Source organism: Strigops habroptila, chromosome 8, assembly GCF_004027225.2.
Source record: "Strigops habroptila isolate Jane chromosome 8, bStrHab1.2.pri, whole genome shotgun sequence".
NCBI lineage: Eukaryota > Metazoa > Chordata > Aves > Psittaciformes > Psittacidae > Strigops > Strigops habroptila.
This window is the reverse complement of record NC_044284.2, coordinates 35778928-35804518: the sequence shown is the minus strand read 5'-3', so window position 1 is coordinate 35804518 and position 25591 is coordinate 35778928. Positions and strand designations below refer to the sequence as shown.

Genomic DNA, 25591 nt, shown 5'->3' with positions numbered 1-25591 from the left:
TCCCCAGCTAGCTGGAACTGGGGCTGGGGAAGTCACGCAAGCAAGAGGTCAAGCTGTTTGGACAGCCCCTCAGGTGGCATTTCAGAGCCTCAATATTTGATCCTGTGGGAGGACCTCGCATACACCGGGAAGCCAGTGACATTGATTTCAGACAGTAAATCAATGAGTCCTTCCACCTTGGAAAGCGTGACCAGCCAGCCTGCACTCCCTGGCATTTTTGTGACATTTCCCAAGCCTCATGTCTGGGGACAGGCTGATAGCCACTGCTTCAGAGGCAGCTCCCACTCAGCCCCAGTCCCAGCTCAGCCTGAGCATCCCGGAGATAGGGAAGGGTGCATGGATCCCACTCACACCTTCCTTGCCTTGCCCCAAGCCCACCCAGCCCTGCAGACCCACCGTGACAGCAGAGTCCACAGGAAAAGCCAGTGAGACACCCCTGGAACATGGCCAGCTCATCACCCCCCATAAGGATGTCTCAGGTTCTGTCCTGTACTGGGAGCAAAGCTGGGTCCTGAGGGACACAACCAGGGCACAAATCAGGCCAACGCCTTTTTTAATTCTCAATAAGGCCCATGCAGGGCAGGGATGGAGGAGGGCTCTCTGCATTCCCCAAGGGTGCAGGGGGCCACGGCGGGCTGAGAGAGAGGGGCACCCACCAGATGCAGGTCAGAGAGGAGAGAGCAGTGTGTATTCATGGGGCAGGGATACAGGCATTGAGCTGTGCCTCAGCACTACAGACAGCCTGGGGCTCCTCTTGTCCTGTGTTTTCCCCCCCACAGGCTCCAATTCTGGAGGGAGCAGCTGTGATGCTTCTCTTGGCCTCAGGGGCTGCAGATGACAGGTGGGAGGAAGGCTGGGAGCAAGGACCTGTACTGGCACCCTGCAGCCACACACCGGTTGGCACCACTGAAGTGCAAGAAAATCAGGGGCACATCAGTGCCAGAGGGGCCTGGGGAGGTCTCCAGGGAGAAGGCACCCATAGACCATTTTTAACCCACTCCATCCCATGCAAACCTCTCCCACCTCCATGGGTGTCAGCCTGAGCATGAGTGCCTCTTGGGGTCCTATCCCAGCGTGGTGTCTCAAAATAGCCTGGGGTGCCTAACACCCCCAACACCTGCACCCGTGGGTTCACCTCACTGGGCTGGGAGGGATGGGATGTTTTGGAGGTTTGCTGGCATATCCCTGCTGTAGAAGCCAGTCATTCCCACACAAGTGATGCCCTCGCTTTGGCCAGCCCAGTGCTGAGTGCAGCAGGCGCAACACATCCAGGGCACAGCATGGCCACCACTGCTATGCCAGGATGCCAGGATTGCACAGAGAGGTGGGGACTCCTGCATGGCTCCTGCCCTGCTCCCCATCACCAGATGGGTGCCATGGTCAGATGGATGCTGGTGGGGAGGAAAGGTGGTCATAGCTCCCCTGCATCCTCACACTCTTCAGCAGAGGGATGTTGCATGGGTGGTGTCCTGGCCCCTCTCTACCTTCTCTAGCTCATACTCCTCAGCATCGGAGAGGGGCAGCCCATTGGTGCTGGGCATGGGCTCGCATTCGGTGCTGCGGGTGGTGGCGTGGGTGATGCTGGGAGAGTATTTCCGTGACCACAGCACGTGGTGGCCGGGGTGGCACATCACCTCCTTGAACATCTCCCGGAAGCGGGTGGACATCAGGTTGTAGAGAATGGGGTTGGCAGCTGAGCTCAGGTAGAAGAAGACACCCGAGATGATGTGGACGTACTGGAACATATGGAGCATATGGGTGGTCCAGGTGGAGACGAAGCTCCAGACAAGGCGGTCAGTGTGGAAGGGGGCCCAGCAGATCCCAAACACCACCACGAGCACAACTGTGGGGAGCCAAGGAGACAGTGTTATTGGGAGAACAGGGTTCCTCCCCCAGGGACTTCCAGTCCCTGGCAGGCACTGCCCCGTTTCAGCTTTGGCCATAGCAAAGAACACCCAAAAAAGCACAGGAGAGAGGAAGGGGAAAAGGGGAAGGGCTCCCTCAGTGTCTTTTTGACTAGCCATGGAGGAGCTAGAGTTCTGGACAAGATCTCCCTCCCTCCATCTCCTGCCAGGGCTGCTCCAGGCACTGCTGCGCCATGGGTCTCCGCTCCCTATTGCAGGTGGCTGGCCCTGCCAGTCCTGGGGGCATGCAGCACAGCTCGGGGATGCCCCTGTGGGCATCCAGTCTCCAGGAACCCTGCCACCTTCACTGGCAAAGTCCAAGGAGCAGGAGCTATTTGTGCCTTTCCCTTGTGCTCTGGTTTTGGTTTGTTTTAATAACCCAGCTCTGCCAATGGAGAGGAAATGGAGTGATGTAGGGTGGTCTCTGGTACCCATGCGACGCAGCACCTCCATGTGATGTGGGGACAGGTCTTCCTTTGTTCCCTTCCCAGCCCTGGTGCTGGGGGAAGCGGAGTCACCACTTGTCTGAGATACAGCAGAGAAGCAGCCCTGGCCCCTGCAATGGACTTGGCTGGGCAACCTGCCATAGCTGTGGCATCATGGGGCTGGGAGCATGCAGAGGTCAGCGTGCCAGGGAGAGACAGCTACCCACGAGCAGCCAGCTCCCACTGTGGGGAAGGGGGCCAGAGGGTGCAGAGATGGTGCTGGGGAGGGGAGCAAGAGTGCAGAACAGTGGGATGGAGGGATGCTCCAGTCCAGCCGTGGGTCAGCGCATCATTGCCCTGGGATATTGCTGCAGGGCTAGGTAGGAATGCTGCCTCTCTGGGAAATGCCACCACCACCACCAGCATGCAAGGTCTGGGCTGGGGGACAGGGAGCAGGTTCCCCCATCCCAACCCACCTCCTTTCTCACTCAGCACTGTCCTTAAGGAAGGGAGGTCTTGTGGCTGGGAGGTAGCTAGCATGAGCAATCCTCACCACTGGACTGGAGCCACCAGATCTGCCTTTGCCCCAACACCCCACAAGTGAGCCTGGCAGCCTTCCTCTGGGATGACCCAGCCTCAGTGCTCTGGACTGGCCATGCCTCAGTCTCCCCTCAGCATCCTCCCAACACAGCTTTGGGAGATACCCCCTGGCTCTTCGCATCCCCAGAACTGGATTCCCCAGTGTCAGACTCACACAGCATCTTCGTGACCTGCCTCCTCTTGACTTTCTTCTGTCCCTGGGTGTTGTGGCAGTCATGGCTGCCACCAGACTTGGCTCCCAAGGCCTCCAGCATCTTTTCTTTTTTAAGCTGCAGGCCAATAAGTAGGTAGAGGATGCTGATGGTCCCCATGGGCAGGAAGAAGAAGACAATGGTGGTAATCTGGATGATGAGGTTGTAGGTCAAGCGCGGCTTCACCAGGGTGCAGATCTCCGAATCAGGCACTCGCCCCCGTCCTGGCACATAGAGAGGCTGCAGCCCATGGAGGCTGGTGTTGGGGATGGAGCAAATGACTGACAAGACCCAGATGGTGACAATGACCCTCTTGGCGTGGTTCCTGGTCACCACATACTTGGCCTTGAGCGGGTGCACCACAGCGATGTAGCGCTCAACACTGAGGGCTGTGACGTTGAGGATGGAGGCAAAGCAGACAGCCTCAAAGAGCAGTGTCTTGAAATAGCAGCCGCTGGCACCGAGCAGGAAGGGGTAGTTGCTCCACATGTCATACAGCTCCAGCGGCATCCCCAGCAGCAGCACCAGCAGGTCAGACACGGCCAGGCTGAAGAGGTAGTAGTTGGTGGGCGTTCTCATGAACCGGTGCCGGAGGATGACAATGCAGGTGAGTGTGTTGCCCAGAGCCCCCACCATGAAGATCAACAGGTAGATGACACACACTGGGACAAAGAAGCTGGACCGTCGAGGTCCCAGGTACTTGTCCCGCAGCTGCTCCTCTGTCAGGTTGGCATCCTTGGGGTCAAACAAGGTTTCTGGGTGAGTCCTGTTGCAGAGGTCAGGGCTGACAGGCTCCACGGGAAAGTCTTGCTGGGGCAGGGAAAACTCAGGGCCAGAGCAGTTGATGTAGGGATTCATGGCTGCGGAGAGACAGGGAGGTATGCGGAACACTTTCCCAACCCCTCTGCTGACCCCGCTCCCTCTACCACTCTCCCCATTGGTGTCAGGATGCTGCTGATCACCACGGCTCTGCAGCTTCACTCCCACCCTGCCCCAACCACAGCCTTTCCTTTGGGAAACAACCCAGAATCTCTCCCCAGCCTTCCTCCAGGGTTCCCAAGCACTCTTTGTCTCATTTCCCATCCACAAGTAACACTAACAGCTCCCCAGCCTGCCTTGGCCCCTTTGCCCGGTTGTTGGGGGGACATCAGCAGGGCTATCCTCTCTCCCTTCTCCTGAAGCAAAGCAGGATACTGCCCCAAAGCCAACCCTAAAAATCAATCCCAGCTCCAACTCTACCAGCTGCGCAAAGTGGCTGACAGTGCAACCATAAAACTGCAAGAGGGAAAAACTGATTTTCCAACCCAAGAAGGACTTACGGCTTGTTGGGAAGCTCTAGACGAAGGCTCAGGTCCCACCACCCCTGCGCCGGATGAGGTTGGGCTGGGGAGGGAGCGTGGGAGGGGATGAAGACTTCACTGCCTTAAGAGGCAGGCTAATGAAATCCTGCCGCTGCTCTCCCCTCAGAGCTCAGCTCAGAGAAGCTGACTGCCCTTATCCACCTTCTACCTCTCCTCTGTCAGCAGAGAAGCTGGCAGGGGAGCCACGGGGGTGCTGGGGGCTTCCTCTCCCACCACTGGGCAAGCAAAACCTGGTGCTGAGACCCTACCCCTGCCGGGGGCTGACTCCTCGCTTGCAAAGCAGCACTGCCGAGAAGATGCTCTTCAGAAAGAGGGAGGAAATAACGTTAATGTAATAAACTCTATTGACTCTAAGAGAGTCCCGGGAGAGGGCGGTGCAGCCATCTCAAGTCCCATCAGCAGCCTTTGCAACACAGGGATTTGCCATTTGTGTGGCCTCCATGGTGAGTAAAGCATGGATCAGCCCCACTGCCGTCCTGACACTGCCAGGAATTGTGGCCCGCACAGTGCCCAGTTGTCTGGACTCATCCAGGGGAGATGCAGATGTGCAACCCCTGGGTCACCTGAATCACTCCACTGTGGAGCAGGTGGCTTCAGCTGGCTTCCGTCACACTTTGGTGGAAGGAAGTTGCTCCACTCACATTGTCACCCCTCGCTCTGCACCGGGGTCTGCTCCCTCCCTGTGCCCACTGTCTGTCTGTCTGTCTGCGCTCCTGCCCATCCTCTGTGCTGGCACCCCATCCTGCTTATACCCCTTGGTCACAAGGCAGTACTCCCGCTCTGTAGCCGCATGCAGATCCATACACGCATGTGCATTCACATGCGTGCACACACACATGCACATAAATCCATGCACACACAAATCCATGCACACACATACACACATATATGCATGCACAAACTCACGCGCCCCACGACGCGCGGCAGGGCTGCGTGTCCCCGCTCCACCCGCAGCTCCTCTCTCCCCCAACACGCACTTTACCGGTCCGAGCCCAGCCTGGAGCCGACGGCGCTCCCCCGAGCCCGCACCCCGCGGGCCCCCCCGCTCCGCCCCGCCTGCCGAGCAGACGGGCTGGCGGCTGCGGGGCGGGGGCTCCCCGGCTCCGCCACGACCGGGCTCTGCAGCCCGCCCTGGCACCCCGGAGATGGGGAGGAGCGGCGGGTGGGGGTCAGGGTAAGGGGGTGAAACTAGGGAGGCAGCTGCGCATCTCTCCGAGCGGCGGCACGGGCAGCACCCGGCACAAGCACACGCAGAGGTCCCTTCATCCCCTCAGAGGGTGGCAGGGCCCATGGGGACCCGGTGCTACCCCGAGGATGACATCTTGAAAGGCTCTGGCATCCCGAGGACCCTCCTCCGTTCGGGCTGTCCCAGCGCCGTCCTCGGAGGCGTTTGGTTGAGCCGGGCAGGATGGAGCTGGAAGAGCCTCCGTTGGGGCTGCATTTGAGCAAGTGGGACAAGGATCTTGGAGAAAGAGCCCTGTGCTCCCCGCTCTCACCCAGCCTGAGCCCCAGCAGAACTCACTGCACCACTAAGCCCAGCACTGTACTGTCAGGAGGTGCCAGGATCTGGTGGCCTCCGGCAGACCCTGAGGTCCTGCACACCCAGATCCCCCTCCTGATGCCAGGGCAAACAGCAGATATGAGCAGCACTGCTCAGCCACTTCTCTCCCTTCCACAGCCCAACGGGGAAACTGAGGCACCAAGTTCCCACTGGTGCTCTCCTTCTCAGGAAACTTCCATGGGTACTCCAGGTGCCTGCTGGAGTATCCCTGCCTCACTGCTGTTGCAGAGGGAAGCAAATAGAGCCTGCTTGCAAGCAGAGACAGTTGTCAGCACATGTCCGGGTACAAATGTCCCCAGGGCCACTGGGCACAGCCTGGCACTGGGGGAGGGCACCCAGCACAGCCCCTGCTTAGGAGTCACCTATGTCAACAGCACATACTGGTCCACAGCATCCTCGGGTTCCAGGGCTCCAGTTGCATGCTGGAATCCCATGCAGCACCCCATTTACCCACTGGCTTATGAAATAAGGCCAAAGGAGAGCAACAAGGGATGACACCTGGGGCTACTTACAGGTGGGGAGATAGTGTGCCTTGGACCAGCCCAAGGGGGTGATGCACACAGTGGGAACTGATCCCCCAAAGCCTTGGAGACATTTTTCCTACCCATTTTGATAAGACACAGGGATCCTAAAAGCCTTGAAACTGGCTGGCCTGGCCTCTGCACACCCTGCTTGAAACCAGCAAGCTGGAAATTTGAAACTGGGAGGGAGAAGAGGTGCTGCCTGCTGCTATGGGAGTGACAAATGTAACGAAACCTCATCTGCTCTGGGGACGGACACACACTAAAATGAAGGGGGTTATGGCACGGTGCTGGCGACTGCAGGGACAGGACATGGGGACAGCAGGTGGGCGATGCTGGCAGGGGCTCAGCAGGGCTGGCTCAGCAGATGCCAGGGTGGGCAACAATGCCAGGGAGCTGGCACATTGCAGGCCACAGCCCCTGGGTTGCAGAGCCAGGAACAGTAGCTGATGGGCATGGATTTCTGTCCCTGCCTCCAGATTGTGCACAGGTTGCTTTTTCCCCGGGGCATGCCCAAAGCAGAGGACAAATCCACGCTAGTGCAGAGGCAGGTTGTGCTGTACTAGTGAGGCACCAGGAGCCTGAGCAAAAGCCCGCTTGAGAGACTGCATCAGGTGATTAAGCATCCCTTGAAATCTCTCAGTCTTCATCTTTTCTTTTCCATCTCTCATCTGCCTCCCCTTGCTTTCTGGCCACCCTGGTCTGCAAGGAGCAAGGACCAGACAGAGCTTGGTTCTCTCAGAGCTGAACCATGGGTCCATCCATCCTCCCAAGTTGCCAGATCCTGGCTGTCAGGTGGCCAGAGACATCTCTGTCCTGCTTGCCCAAGGTCTAGCTTTCCCAGCCTCCGCTCTGCTGGGACACCAGAACCACTGGACCGCAAGTCCTTCTCCCTTTGCCTCCCCTTTTCCTTCACCTGGTGGAGTATCCCACGTAACTTGCGCCTCAATCACTGTTACCACAGTACCTGCTGTCATAACTCTTTGGGAAGAGTTGGTAGCTCTCAGGGACTGCACATTACATCTTTCCCTTAGCATCTATTGCTTGCTACACCCCCTTCCCCCAGGTCCCTGCAGGCCTGATAGTGCTTCAGCACTATCTGGTTTTCAATTTTCTAATAAACCAAACAACCAGGAGGTGGTAACCCTTCTTCCACTGCTGCTCCTCCACTGCTTAAAGAGGGTGAACTGCACATGGGAGCATGATCCTTCAGCCTATTCCTCTTACCAGGTACTTTATTACATTAACTCTGCCCAGGGAGGCAGCAGGACTCTCTGGGCTGGAAACTTCAGCAGCAAGTAGGCAAGCCAGTGGCACACACAAGATTCCCTACACAACTCCAGCCTGAAGGATGTCTCCAGTCTTCAACTCACTGCTGTGCAGCCACTCCTCCCAGCAAGCCAGTCAGTGCAGAGGTCCCTGCCATGTGGGTCCCTCCACATGTGGGTTAAGGCTGGAACACAGCTGCTGAGCAAGGCTGGCTCTGCAGCATTTCCAGGAGAATGAAGAGGCCAAAAGAAAAGACAGAGGCTTTGAAGCTTGAGAGCTGCAGCCCTAATAGCCAACTGCATCCACTCCCAGCTCTTTTCAAGGGCACATTACTCACAGTAATTGCAGGGCAGACCAGCACAGCCTTTTACAGAGCTGTCTGTGCTCTAACCCCTCATTTCTTCCCCTGCTTTGCAGTTTTAATTAACACCCTCTGGCCCTGAGCACAAAACTCTGCCAAGCCACAGAGTGATACTGCATCTGAGAGGGAAACTGAGGCATGGACAGTCACTTGTCCTCTCCATAACATTCTGCAGCAAAGAGACCCCAGGGTGCACCCCTCACTAACACTGAAGCAAACATGAGCAGCCCCCTCACGGGATATTGCTGCGGCAAAACTTCCCAGGCAGGTTTAGCCTGGGAAGTGGCTTCTCTCCTTCTCAAAGGTGTCCCTCTTCAGTCACCTGGAGGTGACAAGTCCAGAAATGCATCTCAGAGCAGCAGGATGCTCATTTCAGTCCCCAAGGCCAGGAAGGGCCACTTGGACCTTGTTACTGCAAAATGACCTTGGGTCATTTTGCAGTAACATAGTGAGGAGGCCTTTCCAAAGCAGTGCTGTTGTCATCTACGCAGCAGAACCTACCCACACATCCTTGTCTGGTGGGTGACACCCTCCTCTAGTAATTCTTTTTGGCCATCACTACATTGTGCTTTTCCAGTCACTAACTCCAGAAAGGCCTTTGCACTGTGTAAAAGCTGTACTCATTCCCAAAAATCTCATGTCAGCACTGTTATCCCCTCTCGCACAGCCCAAGCAGGTGACATCTTAACCTCTCCCAATAGTGTCAGCTCTTTCCAGATCTCCAAGTCCCCTTTTCTGAGCTGGTCATAACTTGCCAGCACCCTTTCCATGGTGCAGGTACCTAGCAAAGGAGCCGGCAAGGATCTCTTGCTCGCCTGGGATAGCTAACTGCATCTTTATGGGATGCAGGGCTAGTACCTTGGGTACCCTGCTCACAGCCCAGGGTTTCTCCCTGCAGCAACTGCTGCACTTAAAGCCTCACAGCTCATCTGAGAAATTGCTGGGAAGAGACATTTCTCCTCCACCTCAAACTGGGCTAAAAGAAGAAAGAAGGGGGGGGGGGGGGGGGGGGGGGAAACAAAACCAAAACCCACACCACCACATTTCAACATTTGTTGGGATAAAAGCAATCAGCTTTCTAGGGAACAGCAAAATCGACCTCTGCTCCACAGCATGTGTCCCCCAGGTCTGCTGGGGGGCTGGGGAAGGCAGGCACTCAGGCTCCATGGCAACCATAATTTTGCTGATCAGGGTTAGCACAGACTTGAAACGCTTTTTCACCTGGCAGGAGCACTGGGCTTTTGCGGGTTCCCATCAGGCCACTTTGTCCAGGGGTGCTGCCTTGGCTGTGTCCCCCCCACAGTGATGGAGGAAGATGAGGGCTGGCTGCAGTCAGGGCATCCCAATGAGAAGCCACACAGCCCCAACACTGCATTCCCCATCCAGCACAAGGCTGGACACCATGTGTTTCTACCAAGGCCAGGATGAATCACTCAAGATCAAAAAAGCATCAGACACAGAAGATGCTGCTGATGCTGCAGCAGAGCTGCAGATGTGTCTGTCAGCCAGGGCTTTGCTAGTAACACACCGTTTTCCTGACTCCCCCTCACCACCTCCTGTCTGACACTGCTCTGTGGCTCCGTGCAGGGCCAGCAGGGCAGATACTGCCACCAGCGATAGAGATGGCATTTTGCACCTGGACAGGAGAGATGCAGCTCTGTGCATGTTTGTGTCTTGCAGCCCCCAGCCCCACACTCAGGACACAGCTACCACCACATCTTCCTATGCCTGGAAAAATCCCAGCTTGGAGAAGATGAGAGGCAGCCCACAGCAGGTCCCAGGGCTGTAGTGAAGTGCTCTGTGGGCCCAAGGGGCAGCATACAAGCTGTGATGGAAATACCTTGTTCTGGCTGAAATCTGCTCCATGGCAAAGGCTACAGCACAAGATGGGTAGCAGGGGCTTAGCACCTGGCCAAATCATCTCTGCCTTTGCTCAGCAACACAGCCAAGCCAGGGGACACCCAAAGGAGCACTTCGCCAGCTGAAAATATCCCAGCCACTCATAATGAGCTTGGGATTACCTCAGCCACAGCAAGATCTTCTCTGAAACATATTTAAATGTAACATGGACCCAAGGTATCTTCCCAAGCATCAAGAAGTCACTTTATCGGCTCTATTTCTTCCTTTCTAAGCCTCCTCCTTTGTGAGCTATCAAGAAATACATGGCACAGCACAGGGACAGTCTATCTCCCACACCCTTGGTTCAGAGACACTTTGCATTCACAGGTTGATTTAAGGTGCTCCCTAGGGCTCTGAGGATTGGTTACCAGAACATTTGTCACCTCCCCCACCCAGCCCATGGTAGATATTCATTCCTTGCCTACACACTGCTCTCAGAACCCAATTCATAAGCCTCTAAATGGGACTGGAAAGAGGATTTCAGCTGGAAGGAAAAACTGCTGCTTAAGTTCTACAAAACCTTGTCTACAAAGAACACCAGGCAAGGAAATAACATCTCTGTGGTGGGATCCCATTTGCCACATAGTGACTCATTCTGAGTCAAGATCAGATTTTCCAGCCGTAAAAAAACCCAACCAGCTACAACATCCCAATGAAACACAAATATGGTAGCAAATTGAGATGTAGGCTAGAAAGAGGGAAACTCATGACAGGGTCTGCAGTGCTTGCCCTGAAGTCATTTGTAAATGAGCATCTCCCACGTCCAGCACAGGGCAGGGTTGAGGAACAAGGCCATAGGGGCAGCAGAGACAGGGTCTGCTTCATTCTTCATGCCATCACCACCAGACACGAATTTAATCATCACATTAGCAGCACCACAATTTTCCTTATTGCTTCATGCTTTTGCAGCATGATTGGTGACTGGGGAGAGTGGAAGTATCTTACGCTGGTTGCTGGTACCTTCACTTTTTTCACTGGGAGAAAAAAGGGCTGGGGATAAGAGGGTGGCTGCTTCAGGGACAAGAGCAGGGAGCCCTCCCCACATCTGCAGCATCCTCTCTCAGGGCACGGGAAAAGTTGCATGGGGCAGGTGAGAGCGGAGAGAAGGCTTTGGAGAGGATCACACTGACCTGATGGCCACCCATCAGCCACACCAGACACAGCATTTCAATCAACCAAGTATGGACCCTCGTGCCCAGCACCTCCCTACCCAGCTGTTAGCCAAGGGTGCAGCCAATCCTCCAGACAGACTCACCTGACCCTCATGGCACATTCAAAGCCCTCCTCACACAGCCACAGAGCCCAGCTGCCAGGCATGGGACAAGATGTTCTCCCTGCATCTTCTCTATACAAGTGCCACCATGCTCTGCTGCAAGGTCCTGGGATGGCTTTTTACTCTAAGCCTCACTTTACAGGCACTGATAAACTTCAGGGTTGGACTTTTCCAGGCTTGTTGTTCATCCAAAAGATTAATTCAAATGAAAAAAAAAAAAAAAAATTAAAAAAAATAAAAAGAGTGATAGCCATGCACACACTTTCCTTTTTTTTGTTGGTGTGTTTTGGTTTTTTTTTTTCCAGCAGAAGGTTTGTGCTTTAGCTAGAGACACTCAAAGCACACCATGAGCTCTCAAGGATGCCAATGCAGCAACTTAGCATGAATGAAAGTGTCCTGAGCCCCAGGAGGAAAAAAAAAACAACCCCAACCAAACCAAACGTGAGCAAACAGCCTGAAATACCTCTGCCTGCTGAGGAGATCTAGTGAATTGCTGGAGCTGGCAGGGTTCATCTCTGAGCACAGGCAGAATTTTGCGAGACAGCTGCCAGCAGTGCTGCTGTGCTACAGAGCAGGGGATGCTCGGGCTGCACCAGGGAGAACAGCAGACCCAGTCTCTTGAGAAGCTTGTAGTGTTTTGCTGTCAGCAAATTGGACCTGGATAAGAGGAGAGTTCTGGGGTGAGCTCCCAGCTCCTTGCATAGCCTGCCTGCCTGTCCCTTTGGTTGAGGGAGAAGGGATCGTTGCAGACACTGGGCAGACTGAAGCATCCAGGCAATCTGATTTCTGCTCTGGGATGGATGAAATTTTTCACACCAGGATGGGCAAGAAGCAAAAATGCCATGGCCTGGGCTTTGCAGAGGGCTCACCTGCACTTCTCAGAGTTGTTGGCACCACCTCGCCTCCTCCAGCAGTGAGCAGCAGTCACCAAGGTGGGCAGGTAGGAGTTGCCCCTGTCAACAGCCCACTAGAGTGACAGCTCACTACCTTTCAGGCCAGCTGATCAACCTCTTGAGATGAAATGTCGTTGGCTAATGCTTCTTTCCATGGCTTGCCCACCCCACCAAACCCATCAATGCTGAACGCACCTCCTCAGCCCAGAGCCACAACCCCACCACCCACCTCCTCCTCTTTCACTGCATTCATACTGGACAGGGCACAGGGCGAAGATCCAACCTGTGTCCACCATCACCATAAAACACACTGGGATGCTGGCAAACCCATCTACCCAGCATGGCACAGGATGGGCTGAACAAGAAGCCACAGGGACAAGTCACAGCAGCTTAATTGTGCTGTGACATGTACAGTGATGGAGTGAAGCCAGAGGTAGGGACACTGGAACTAACAGATTAAGTGGACACATGCAGGGTGACACATCCAGATGACACCCACCCTGGGGGACCACAGCAAGGCACCAAAGTCACCCTGCTATTAGTAGAGACCTTGGGGACACCCAGGGGATAGAAAAAGATTAGGGATGATAATTCCTTCTAAGTGGATAGAGATGAGAGACTCTCAGCCTGATTTCCACACTCAGAAACCAGAATGAATAATTAAACATCTCACCTGCAAGCACTGAGGATAACCCCAAACCTACATCTCACAATAACAGCAGATCTAGCCCATCCAGTTCTCCTTTACAGCAGGACAGTGGAGAGCAGACAGTGAGTAAAAGTCATCAGGCTGGCACAGCCTCACTACAGCAAAACTCCCAGTGCTGTCCAGTACGCTCCCAAACTAGGCAACAGGCTCTGGGGTAATTGAGTGCACCCCCACTTCCACCCAGACTCCAGCACAGCCCCAGTACCCCCCCCACCCTTGCCAAGTCTGGAGACAGCAGCACCACTTCCCACCCTACTAACCCTTCCTACAGCCTCTCCCCAGCCCAACCATGGATCCAGTCCCCTGCTCAGCTCCTTTATAGCCCTTGGAAACACCTGCAGCTGGGCCGGGCTGGGCAGCACCTGGGTGAATGGATGGGCTAAGTTAACCCTCTGTTCACCAGCCACTAACCTAATGCCACCCTCACCAGCAGCTCTAGAGTGGAGGGTTGGGGACAGTTGTGCATCCACACATTTCAGCTGCCCTGTCCCACTCCATCCTACTGGTCCACATTCCCATGCATCAGTTTCCCTCTGTGCCCCCACTTGTCACTGCAGTTCTAAGGAAATTCCTGTGCTCTCCTCCTTTCCCCCCATGAGGTGTTTCCCAGACAGGCAGGCATATTTTCCTATCCCATCTGGCCCACCACAAGACTTGGGGCATACGCACCCTGCTTCCAGCACCTCTGGGACTGGTGGAATGTGTCTGGAGCACAAACTTAGCCCATGAAACAGTTTCCCTCCCGCTGGCCCTGCAGCTCTTGAATGGGGCTTCCCAGCCAGGCTTGGTGGCCTCCCAGAAGTCTTGGCCTCTGGTTGCTTCCCATGCTCCAAAGTCCACAGGAGCCAGGTGTTTCCAGCTGCTCCACTGGGAAGAAAGGATTAAATGCCAGATCTGGCTGAGATTTCCTCTCCCCAGCCACACCAGGCTGTTCTGGCAGCAGTGCCGATTGGCAGCCTGGTGCTGCCTGCCTGGATTTGGCCTGGATCCCGTTTATCCATGATTTGCCCTGGCCAACAGCCTCTCCTTCTTGCCAACACTGTGGTAGCCCCCTGCCCTCAGCCACAGCCTCTGATGTGCCCAGAATCTCCCTCATGCAGGTGAGGGGCTGGGATTCCCAGGCCTCCTGGCTGCTGCTGAAAGCACCAGTTTTCAGCAGAAAATGGGAATTTGGAGAGGACTTTGGTGGATTAGACACATGGCCATAACATGGCAGCTGATTCATCCAGTACCGGTGTGAATTCCATCCCACATGGCTGCCACTAATGATGGGCTTTAAATAAACGAGCAAATGCTGGGCAAACGGGAGAGATTTTTCTCTGGCACCATGCAGCATTGCCTGCAATATTTCTTCTCCAATTCTCCCTCCACACACTTCCCATCCCCATCTGGCAGATTATTTCCATCCCGCTCCTGTTTCCCACCAGTAATGTGTCTGACGCTACTCAAACCCGGGGAATGGTGAGGTGTGAATGGGAAAGAGCTTCTGGTGTGACGCCATGAATTGCTGTTCCAAGAGCACCAGGAGCTTCGTTTCAAACCCTCCCTTTCTGGTACTTTACATTTGCATTAATTTAGATTAATTACATCCATTCAAAAGTGATATGAGCAGAGTTTCTTTATCCCTGCTCTGGGTTTGGACATGGGTCTGCCCCAACGTGTGGGGAACATCCTCTTTGCTGCTGCAGTTGCTGTTTCCAAACACAACCGCCCCCAAATTCACAAGCAGCTGGGCTGGAGAAAAGCACTTGCAGCAGGGTACAGCCGCCCAGCCCAGGGGCTGTGAGGGCCTCGGCCAGCCCACAGAGGGACTGACGTATGGGTTTTCCCCCCGGGGTGTGCGGCAGCTGGAAGGGGGTTTCCTCTAGGTTGGCTTTGCAAGCCACATGGAGGGATGACAGTCCCGGTTTGGTCTCCAAGGGCTGCGGCGTGGCCCGGTGCCCCGACGGCGCAACGACGAGCGGCGGTGACCACGATTCGTGGCCGTTTGGCTCCCTCTGGTGGAAACACGTGGGAGCTCGGCGTGTCCCACAACCACGGGCTACCACCGGCCACCGGCTGGCCACGATGGCGTGAGGCTCCCGGCAGGGCAGGCACTTGCCTGCACCCCCGTTGCACTGCGGACTGGGCTGGGGGAGGCGGGCTGTGGCCGCCCGCTGCAGCTCCCTAGGACCGGGGTAGCGATGCTCACATGGATAGGCAGGGGTGTAGCCGGCGGTGGGGCATCCTGGGGACATGCTGGCACCCTGACCCGCTGGGGAAAGGGGGGCCTGGAGCAGGTTTGGGCTTGTCCATGGAAAGGTGTGTGGGGTTTGCTGGAAAATAGGGAAGAAGGAACATGAAATGGGGGGATAAGGGGTGTAAAAAGCGGGGGAAGGGATAGTTTGCATGCAGGGAAGAGCCTCTTTCAGGGCTGAGGGTGCAGAGCAGATCCTCCCAGCCCCATCACATCCTTCCATGTCTGGCCACTTGTTCCATTTATTGCCCTCTTTCCCGTGCCCAGGGGACTTGGAGCTTGACTTCTTAACACAGTCACAGTTTGGGGGTGGCCAGAGCAGATGGGGTACAACAGTGGGGCTAATGGGGTGGGGAGGGAGGGAGAGATACTGGTAACTGAGGGTGAAGGAGGAAGTTTTAGTGGACATGGGGTGGTGGGAGGGGGACACAAACTCCCTCAAGACAGTGTTCAGGACAGCCTGGGAAAGCAGCGCTGCCAAGCCCGGTCCCTGCAACCGGGGAAGGCTGTGGAGCCCAGGGACGGGGACGAGGGATTTGTGGAAGTGTCGTCTGTCCACACGATGGCACCAGACCTGGAGCAGTGTCCCCAGCCGGGGTGGCGTGGCAGGACCCTCTCAGCCTCAAGGCTGTGACCCTGTGCCTGGGAGAGACGATGGCTTTTTTGGCAGTGCCCCAGTCGTGGAGGGAGTTTAGGGTAAGGGCTGTGCAACAGCTCCCTGACAGCAGCTCCTCTCAGCATCCCTCCAGCTTTGGATGCTCCTCCTTTTGCTCTGGGTGCAAAACAAGACGGAGGTATCTAAAACCTGGTCCTTGTTTCTCTGCTCCATCCCCTGCTCTCACCTTCTGTCACCTCTCTCTGCCAGCCCCACCTGGCTCAGGTGTGCACGGAGCCACCCTGCCTGGCACACACCTTCCTGATGCAGGGCAGAAACTCCCACCTCTCCAACAGACAAACCCTAGCCCACTCCCCCAGAAAGCAGGGAGGAAGTGGCAAGGGACGTGAATGCAAGGGAGCAGGGGCCAGAGGGACAGATCCTGCCTGGTCCTCGAGCCACTGGCAGGACACATTGGGGGGCTCAGTGTGGACCAGGATTTGCTGCTTGGGGTCTGGCAGGTGAGGGCTTTGACCATCCTGTCCCCTCCCAATAGCCTGGGTGAAAGGCAACCAGGCTCTCGTCCATCTCCAGGACAGCCCTGTGCTGGTGGCTGCAGACCAGGATCGCCCCCCTTCCTCCATCTGCTAAACTCTTTCCAAGGGATATCATAGAATCACAGAATGGTTTGGGTTGGAAGGGACCTTAAAGCTCATCCAGCTCCATCCCCCCTGCCACAGGCAGGGACATCCTCCACTAGACCAGGTTACTCAAAGCCCCATCCCACCTGGCCTTGAACACTGCCAGGGATGGGGCAGCCACAACTTCGCTGGGCAACCTGTGCCAGTGTCTCACCACCATCACAATGAAGAACTTCTTCCTAATATCTAATCCAGATCTACCCTCTTTCAGTTTAAAGCCATTTCCACTTGTCCCGTCACTACAGGCCCTTGTAAAAAGTCCCTCTCCAGATTTCTTGTTGGCCCCTTTAGGTACTGGAAGGCTGCACTAAGGTCTCCCCAGTGCCTTCTCTTCTCCAGCCTGTCTTCATAGGAAAGCTGTTCCAGCCCTCAGATCATCTTCCTGATCTCCTCTGGGCTCGCTCCAACAGCTCCACATCCTTCTTATGTTGTGGACCCCAGAGTTGAATGCTGTACTTCAGGTGGGCTCTCATGAGAGCACCTCTCTCAACCTGCTGGTCACACTCCTTTTGACGCAGCCCAGCACATGGTTGGCTTTCTGGGCTGCGAGCGCATACTGCCGGCTCATGTTGAGCTTCTAGTCAACCAACACCCCAAGTCTTTCTCCCCAGGGATGCTCTCAATCCAGTTTCTGCCCAGCCTATATTTCTGCTTGGGATTGCCTCAACTGAAGTGTAGGACCTTCCACTTGGCCTTGTTGAACTTCATGAGGTTCACATGGGACCACCTCTCCAGCCTGTCAAGGTTCCCCGAGTGGCATCCCTTCCCTCCGGTTTGTTGACCACACCACACAGCTTGGTGTTGTCACCAAACTTGCTGAGGATGCTTGATCCCACTGTCCATGTCGCCAGCAAAGATGTTGAACAGCACCAGACCCAATACCAATCCCTGAGGAATGCATCTCTTCACTGGTCTCCACTGGACATTGAGCTGTTGACCATAGCTCCCCGCCGTCTCCCCATCTGCTGAATTTTCCCGAAGGATATGGGGTCCTTCCTCTCCCCCCACTGCAGCCAGATTTTCCCCTGTGACCTTCCCCATAAGGCAATGTGCATTAGTAGAGGATCAGGCCTCCAGAGGGGACTTAGGGGAGTCCAGAGTGGGCTTGGTATCCCTCTAATGCAGCTCCCTCTTGTCCCATGTGCTTTAGCAGGGTGGAGGCTTTCTGCTGCTCATAATTTGCCTGCTGTGAAGTTTGTGTAGGCTCGATGAGGAGTTTTCCTTTTTGGTCTCCACAGCAGTCCAGGGGCTCCAACGTGTTCCAACAGTGCTCCCCACACCATTGGCAGGACAGGCATGTGTCGCAGAAAAGGCTGTGAGCCTCCTCTCCCCCCTGCTCCATCCCCAGGCACAGCTCCAGCCAACCCCATCATCTCCATGATTTTAGCAGACCAGCCCTTCCCTGCTCTCTCCCTAGCTGCCCCACACACTGGGGAGTCACTCAAGCTCCCCATCCCTGTTCCCATCCCATCCACACCTCCTTCCTTCCCCAGCAGTCCCGCAGCACCGCTAGCCCCACTAAGCTCAGCAGCTGTTTAACCAGCAATGAGCCAAGATCCAGTCACAGCAAAGAGCGTCTCGGAGCAGCCTCACACTCCTCCGTCTGCCCGCCTCCATCTGCCAGCTCTTGTCCTACATCTCGACTGGCACCGCCCTGGGAGCGGAGGCTGCCCTTGTCCCGTCCCTCTGCCTCGCCTGTGCAGGATGGAGATTTGGCTCAAAGGTCTCTACAGGGCTTTGGAAATAACACGGATGTTGGGGGTAAGACACTGCAGGATACCCAGTGGCCAGACCCAGGGTTTCACCAAGACATGCTCAGCTATTAGCCCCGGGGAACCCCTTTCACACTCAGCATCCTTAAGAGGGCTCAGGTTGCATATCCCAGCTTTCTCTGTGTCCCTCTATCCAGCCAAGCTGGCTGCTGCCCACTCTTGGTGGCTTTAAGTAGCTTTAGCTAAATCCCCAGCCGGAGGAAGCTGCTAATCTCCGCGGCTTTGTGGCCAGCGGGATCGCCGGCGGCGCCGGGTCGGGCAGCAGGGTCAGGGGTGGCACGATGGAGGGGCAGGACATGCCCTCAGGGAAAAGAAGCAGCGAGCAGGCATGCCTGCCCAGCAGAGCAAAGCCACCCGGCTGTGGTGCTGCCTGGCCGAGCCGGGGTCTCAGAGCCGGTGGCAGACGGGAAGCAGGGATTTGTGCCTCGGAAGGAGCAGCTCAATTGCCTTCCACGAAGCAGATGTCAGGGTTTAGGAATAAATCGCCTCCAGCAGGAATACAAACTGGGGGAAATGTAAGACCCAAGGCTTTACACGTCCAATCCACGGGGACTGGGACCAGAGCAGAAACTGGCATTCAGCCTCAGCACCCGGACCCGGCCGACCCCCCACCCCAGCCCCGCTCCGCGTGGAGCACAGCCCCCCCGCTGCCTGTTTCCACAGGGGAAGTGCGTTTACCCGTGGAAGGTTATTCCCGACAGAGGCAGCTTTTCCGCCAGGATTTCTAAAAATAGTAACTCAGGCAGAGCCAAAAAAAGCTTTATTTTCCTTTATTTCACTGTTTTAAAGCGAAGCTTCTGCTGTTCCCGCAGGAGGACACCCCCAACCGCCTAGCCCCCCGCTCGGGGTGGAGGCATCGCCCCGATCCCTGCCAGGGCATGGGGAAAGGGGCAGCGGCTCCCCCCGGCTCCGGCCCCGGGGCCGCCCTCCCGCCGCCCCCCGGGAGGCCCCGCATCCCTCCCAGACCCCCCCGCCGCACCGGCCTGTCGCCATGGCAACAGTGACCTCACGCGGGAACGGGCGAGCGGATCGGTCGCGTAGCAACCGTCCCGGTGACATCAGAAGCCTGGTCCGGTTCCCACGGCAACCCGCGGGGCAGGGCGGGAGGCCGGACCCCCCCACATCCCCCCGAGACCCGCGGCGAAAGGGTTAACGCGCATAAATCTACATAACTTAGTGACGTCAGCCGCGGGCCAACCGCGTGGGGGAGGGTCCGATGAGGAAAGAGCCCCGACGGCCCCCACGGGGGCTTGGGGGGTAAAACGGGGTAGTTCATCACCCACCAACCCCCAAAGCATCGCTCAGGCGCACCCCAGCCCTGCCCGGACGGGGGGCACTAATCCCGGCGCGGCCCCCCCCTGCCCTGCTGGGTAGGGGGACGGGGGTTGATGCACCATGGGGGACACCGTGGCACCGGCTTTTGAAGGAGAAGCACAAAATGGTTTAGGCTAGGGGCTCCTCGGGGTGCACCTGGGTGAGAGCGTGTCCGGGATGAAGCATCTGGTGTGAGGCGCTTCCTGTTCCCCAAGCAAACGGTGTGCACCCTTCATCCCCTGTAAGGTGCGTCCTTCCCCCACCTCATGTGGGCACCCCTCACCCTGGCAAACATGCTCCCTCTCCCATGACTCTGAGCCCTGGATGTCCCTCCAGCTTCAAGTGCGGCCAAGGAAAAGAGCAACTTTTCTGGACCCCGGATAAACTTCTCACCATCTTGGGCTACCAGTTCCCAATCTGGGATGGTAAGGCTGCACTCACAGAGGTGACCCGTGTCACTGGAGGCCTTTGCAGAAGTTAATTCCCAGCGTCACTGGTGTCCCCAAGTGGGATTAGCCACTAGATAGCACTCTTGCTTTACACACGGGTGAGGGAGCTGGCAGGTACTTGGCAGCAGGGAGAGGAGATGCTGAAAGCAGCCTGTTCACCCAAGCGCTACCCACCACCAAGGACGTAATCCCAAACGGGTGCGCTGCAGCGGCTGGGAAAGAGCCAGCTCCTCCGGCCCCGCCGCCAGCCAAAAATAGCCATGGCGGGGTGACTTTCAGCAGGGATGCAATCCACATAGCTCTATGGGCATGGTGTGGCTTGCTGAAACACAGCTGCCTCTGGCGCAGTGACTACTCATCTCTTGGGATGAAAGCAGCAAGGATCAGGGATGCTTTCAGTGCAGGAAAGACAGCTGGATTTCCATTTTGCTGCTAGCCTAGACCAGTCCTGTCAGTGGGATAACCACCCTTTCCTGGGACAGCTGGCTCCACAGGAAAGCACCTACGTGCCAGCCACTCACCATCGCTGCGACAGGCTGGATTCATCCCCATGACCCAACACATGCTGCAAATTCCCCTCGTGCATTTGTTTCCCTCTCGGTCACTGTGACTCATGCTCTCCGTCTGCCTGTTTACAGGCTGTATTCCCAATGTCCCTGAGGAGGCAATGACCAGTTAGGAGGAAATGGGCTGCTCGCCCAGGTCCTTGAGGAAAAGCCCCCAGAGGCCTGGGAGTGCAAGGGAAGGGGCAGGGAAGGGACGCCTGCATGCTGGGACCCTTCTGAAGGAATAGAGGCCACTGTGTATCTCACAGAGTAGCTACACCCATGAGCATGGGGCAATGCCAGGGCTGGCACCGCCAGCCTGCTGGGCATCACTGGCAGCGGGATGCCTGCAGGGCAGGGGTGGGTACCACCCACACGGCTCCAGCTCCAAAAGGTCAAGCGTCACCAGCCTGGAAATGGTGCCCACTCTGCCTCCCTTATCTCCCATCAGTGGATGTCCAACACACCAACCCTGCTTGGGCAAGGGACGGGGGAAAGGACCTCAAAAGGGTCGCAAAGGGATGGAAGGTTGATGGCAAGGGAAGAACAGGAGGGTGGAAGGAGCCCCAAGGAGCTGGCAGGTTGCCCTTGAAACAGCCCCAGACGGAGGTTCCCAGCGGGTGCATCCCCCCCTGCATCCCAGCCCTGCCTCCCTGGGGATGCTGAGGTGCTGGGGAGGGGGAATGGCAGTGGGGGGAGGCTGCGCTTTGTGGTTTCACGGTGCATCTGTGCCCTTTGAATCCCCATGTGAATGTGGAGGTGGTAAAATGTCACCAGCTGGGCCCCGTGGAAGGGGGCCAGGCACATAAAACCCCAACAAAGGGTGGCCATTGTCTGGGGAAAGGCAGCAGAGGGACAGCGAGGGAGCCCACTGTGTGCCCCTAGCCCTCCCCGGTCCCTGCCGCCCCACAGCTCAGGTATCCAATGAAAAGGCAGCTTTATCCCCTCCCCAGATCCCCGTGGGAGGCGATGCAGTTCCCCAGCATCTCAGGGCACAGCCCAAACGTGCCACCCGAGGAAGCAGGGGGAGACAGAGGGGAGCTCCGTGTGGCCCAGCCCCCTGACCTTGCTCTGGACTGCCAGGGCCGGTATCCCCCATCCAGCCTCCCATTCCCTCACCCTGGCAAGCCTGGCCTGCGTGGGCAGATGGGACAATCCTGCTTGGGCTTGAGGAACAGCCCAGCCCCCCCATCCAGCTCCTCCATTTCAGGGCCTTTTATGGCTATTGGCTCGGGCAGGGCTGCAGCCAGGGTGGCTTTCCATCCCGCTGGGTCCTGCCAGGCAGGGGGAAGGGACACTGGTGGGGTCACCCAGGGATGCCCCAGAGGCAGCTCACCCCCCGCATGCCATGGAACAGCAGCATTTTGGGGGCACCACATCTGGTACACTGCCAAGTTTACTTTGTGCCTTCTGCCGTGCCCTGGGATAGATGGATTGCGGGATACTCCCAAATATTTGACAAGGGTGTTGGGCACTCCACAGGGACCGAGTGGAGGAATTGTGGCACAAAAAGCCCCTCCCTTGCACCATGAAGCATGGCTGAACACCCCAGCCTGGTTTTGGGGAGAGGTGCTGGGGAGCTGGTGGGCACCAGAGATGGGGTGGGTGGAGGAAGGTGAGAACCACCCCAAGCTCTCACCTCCATCCCCAGTCTAACGAGTTCCCGTGCTCCACCCCAGAGCCGGCTGCAGGCAGGCAGAGACGAAGCAGTCTCCAGACCTGGCATGAAAGGTGTTGCCACAACCACCACCTGCCATTTCCTCCTGTGTGGCAGAAGCTATGAAACAGGTTCTTCAGCAACCCCCTGGCATGATGACAGGATGGGGAGAGGCTGGGAAAGGTGCCAGTCGAGACTTGGCACTGCCGGTCAGAGCCGCGCTGCACGTGGCTGGGAAAGGGGCACCGCAGACCTTGGCTGTGCTGGTAGGAAGCCAAGCTGGATGAGTGCTGGGTGGCCACTAACCACAGCCAAAATCCCCTGGGAGGCAGGTGTAGGGGAAAACACATGTTTAGTGCGTTCACAAGGTTGGGTCCCAAATCTACCCTCCAGCTCCAGGCAAGGTATAGGGACAGAGGTGTTCACAGCAGTTCAGCAAGGTGGCTAAGGCTACACCCTATGCCACTGGGGCTGGTGGTGAGACACACCCCCTCCCAGCTGCAAACCAGATCCAAAATGGGGTCCCCATCCCGGTTCCTGGGCTGGGGACTGCTGGGGGTGGAGGCAGACATGCTGGCAGCTCCACAGCACACGCATCCTAGTGTGAGCCCAAGTGTGGGAGTTTACGGGGCTTTGACGCAGGAGACGTGTGATGGGAGAATTGTTGCCAGGCTCAGGGAGGGATCCAATCGCACTGGGGTGCTCTCAGCAGATTAAGGATTGGAAAGCTCTGGTAATTACTTTGCAGTATAAAAATAGGCCCGGCTTTATCCCTCGCCCTGATCTCCCGCTCCCACCTCGCCCTGCCCCACTCCTCCCCCCTACCCAATGGCAAGCAGATGCCACCCACCCAGTGAGCATGGCAGGAGGGCAGAAAACAGCTGCCGGCCCGGCGCCAGCCTTTCTACGGTGGAGGGGGTAAAAAAGAGGGAGAGGGGGGCTGAGATGGGGCAGCAACAGCAGCACAGTGATGGCATCTGGCTGGCACGTGTGAACTGTGCAGATCAGGGGGCTGGGAGAGGAGCCGGGGCACGCAGAGAGGTGTCCCCATGTACCGCGGGGCATCGTGCCAGTGGAGGGAAGAGCCCACAGACATCAGCAGAGCAGATGCTCCATCGGGAGAGGACCACATCTGTAGGACCATCTGACACAAAGAACAAGCATGGCTCCAGCTCTGGCCATACCCACGCACTGGTGGCTCAGGGAGGATGTAAGAGAAGGCTGCTCCAGACATGGAGCATGCAGTGGCACGGATTGACTCAGGGCAGTTCCCAGACCTCCCATTTCCCTTTGCTAGGACCCGGGGACACGCGGTGGTTGGAGCCACAGAGACAAAGCACGTGGCAAACACTGCCAGACATGTAGTCCAGCCTGTCTTCTCACCTCTCCCTCAGGCTGCAATAGCTCTGGCCAATCTGTATCTCACACCAAAGCCAAAGCGTGGCCTCTCCTCCTTATTCCCATCCTTGCATGGTGCCATGCTTCTTTGCCTTGCCCAGGCTAAAGGAAAAGCTGCTTCCTGCACCCTCCCTGCAAGGCCTCTGCAGCACCAGCATGCAGGCAGCAGAGCAGGCAGCAGAGCACGCTGGGACCTGTAGTGTGGCAGCAAGCCCCAGCGTGTTGCATGCAACCCATTTAACACTGCAGGCTCCCACCCACCCCAGCCCCGCTGGGGAAACGGCTCAGCCGCATCCAGAGGATTCTGGATGGGGGTGGCAGCTGTCAGTCCTGTTCCGGGCTGTGCAAACCTCGGGCTAGCGGAGCAGTACTGTATCTCCTTTTGCTAGACTCGGTCACGCAGCTGAGATTGCACAAGAGGAAGCGCTGCCGTCGTGCAGGTTCTCTGCAGCCTCGGTGCCTGCGCAGCACAGCCCGCTCTCCAGAGTCCCCCCGTCTCCAGGTTCACGGTGAGGGCACTGGGGTACAGAGCTGAGAAATGGCTGGCAGAGCAGTGTGCAGGTCGTGTGGGCAAGCATCGGCGGCATTTCTGCCACCAGCACAGAGAAGGGGCAATGCCAGCTCCACGAACCCCCCACCTGCCCCCCAGCCACCCTTTTTCCCCATTGTCACCCCCACCTTCCTTTACAAGCACTAACACCCCTAAATCCACCCCATACAGATCTGCAAAGCCCCTGCATGCCCAAATACACATTCACCCCTCTCTGCTGCACCCTGGACACTCTGCACCCCCTAACCCATGTGCAAATCTGTAGCCCCTCTGTACCCCACAACCTGCGGCGGGATGGCTGAGGGGGGCACAGTCCACTCACCCCCCACCCCGTCGGAATGGTTGCAAGCCCCGGCATAGCCCCCAATTTCGAGAAGCCCCCCGAGCACGGAGGGGTGCTGTGGGCAGGGTGCCCTGGCACCCCCCCAAACCTCGCAAGACGCACGGCCGCCCCCAGCCCAGTTTGCAGCCGAACAACCCTCCCCTCACGCCGGTATTTTTCCACCACCACCCCCGGTCCTTTGTTCTTTGCAAATCCCGGATCCGGCCCCTTCCTGGCAAGAGGGTCGCATGCATTCCCCTGCCACCCGGGGGAACCACCCTCCCGGCTGAATCCCCTATGGGGTGCCCCGTTCCCCTCGGCGGGGTCGCGGGCGGGAGGTGCCGGAGGGCAGCTGAGCGCCGGCCCGACCGCCCCCCCGCTTGCCTGACTGCGTCCGCTGCCTCCTTAGCCTCTGCCCGGCGCCTGGGCTGCGGAGCCGCCATGGGGTACCGGAGCCGCCATGGGGTACCGAAGGTGCCGTGCTGCACGGGTGTGGAGCCGCCCAAAGGTACCGGAGCCTCCGCGGTGCCGGAGCGGCCGGAGCCGGCCTCGGCTTCTGCCCGCCCTGCGCCGCTGCCTCCCGCTCCCCCGGGCCGCCACCGCGGGGCCCGACCGGGGGGGGGCTGCGTGCTCCCCGCCCCGCTGCCGGGGGACGGGGACGGGGACTAGGATTGCGGCTGGAGGAAGACCCCGATCCCCCCCGGTCCCCAATCCCTGCTGCAGTGGGGGATCGGGTCTCATACCCCCTCGCTGCAATACTCCCCCACCCACCCCAAATCTCTGCGCCTGTAAAGTCTGCTTCCACCTCGCCCTCCGGGTGCTGCTGCCTCCTGTAAGCCCGGTCTCCGCTCCCCAGCACCCCCCTCCACCTACATGCACAGCTCTGCTCTTACCAGACCCATTTCTTCCACCCGCCCTTCAATCTCTTCTTCCAGGGGTGCTGCTGGCAGGGTGTCCCACCAGCTCTCCCCTCTCCGAGATGTAGATGACACAACCACCCCCCCGCCATAAATGCCCCAGCAGCAGCATTCAGTCGCACCGCAGAGACACAGCCCCATCCGTGTCCCCCCCGCCCGGGGAAGGGG

The 25591-nt window shown here is 57.5% G+C and overlaps 1 protein-coding gene across 3 annotated transcripts; it reads right to left on the bottom strand.

Annotated features, from left to right (window-relative positions):
- Nucleotides 1–536: 536 nt before the first annotated feature.
- NMUR1 (neuromedin U receptor 1) lies at nt 537–25591 on the bottom strand. Of its 3 annotated transcripts, none has more exons than XM_030496048.1 (3): nt 25400–25591; nt 3084–3980; nt 537–1843 (listed from the first exon to the last, which is right to left on the bottom strand). In XM_030496048.1, the coding sequence occupies exons 2-3, from the start codon at nt 3976–3978 to the stop codon at nt 1440–1442; spliced, it is 1299 nt and encodes a 432-aa protein (XP_030351908.1). In that variant the 5' UTR covers nt 3979–3980; nt 25400–25591; the 3' UTR covers nt 537–1439. The 3 variants fall into 3 exon arrangements, with proteins under 3 accessions (XP_030351908.1, XP_030351907.1, XP_030351906.1); XM_030496047.1 differs by lacking the exon at nt 25400–25591 and adding an exon at nt 5388–5464; XM_030496046.1 differs by lacking the exon at nt 25400–25591 and adding an exon at nt 4440–4759.

Bases quoted from the DNA above. Each gene is read 5' to 3' on its own strand.
- NMUR1 (XM_030496048.1), bottom strand. From the start codon at position 3,978: ATGAATCCCTACATCAACTGCTCTGGCCCTGAGTTTTCCCTGCCCCAG. The intron at 1,844-3,083 runs GTGAGTCTGACA...GGCTCCCCACAG, and splicing joins GCAGGTCACGAAGATGCTGT to TTGTGCTCGTGGTGGTGTTT.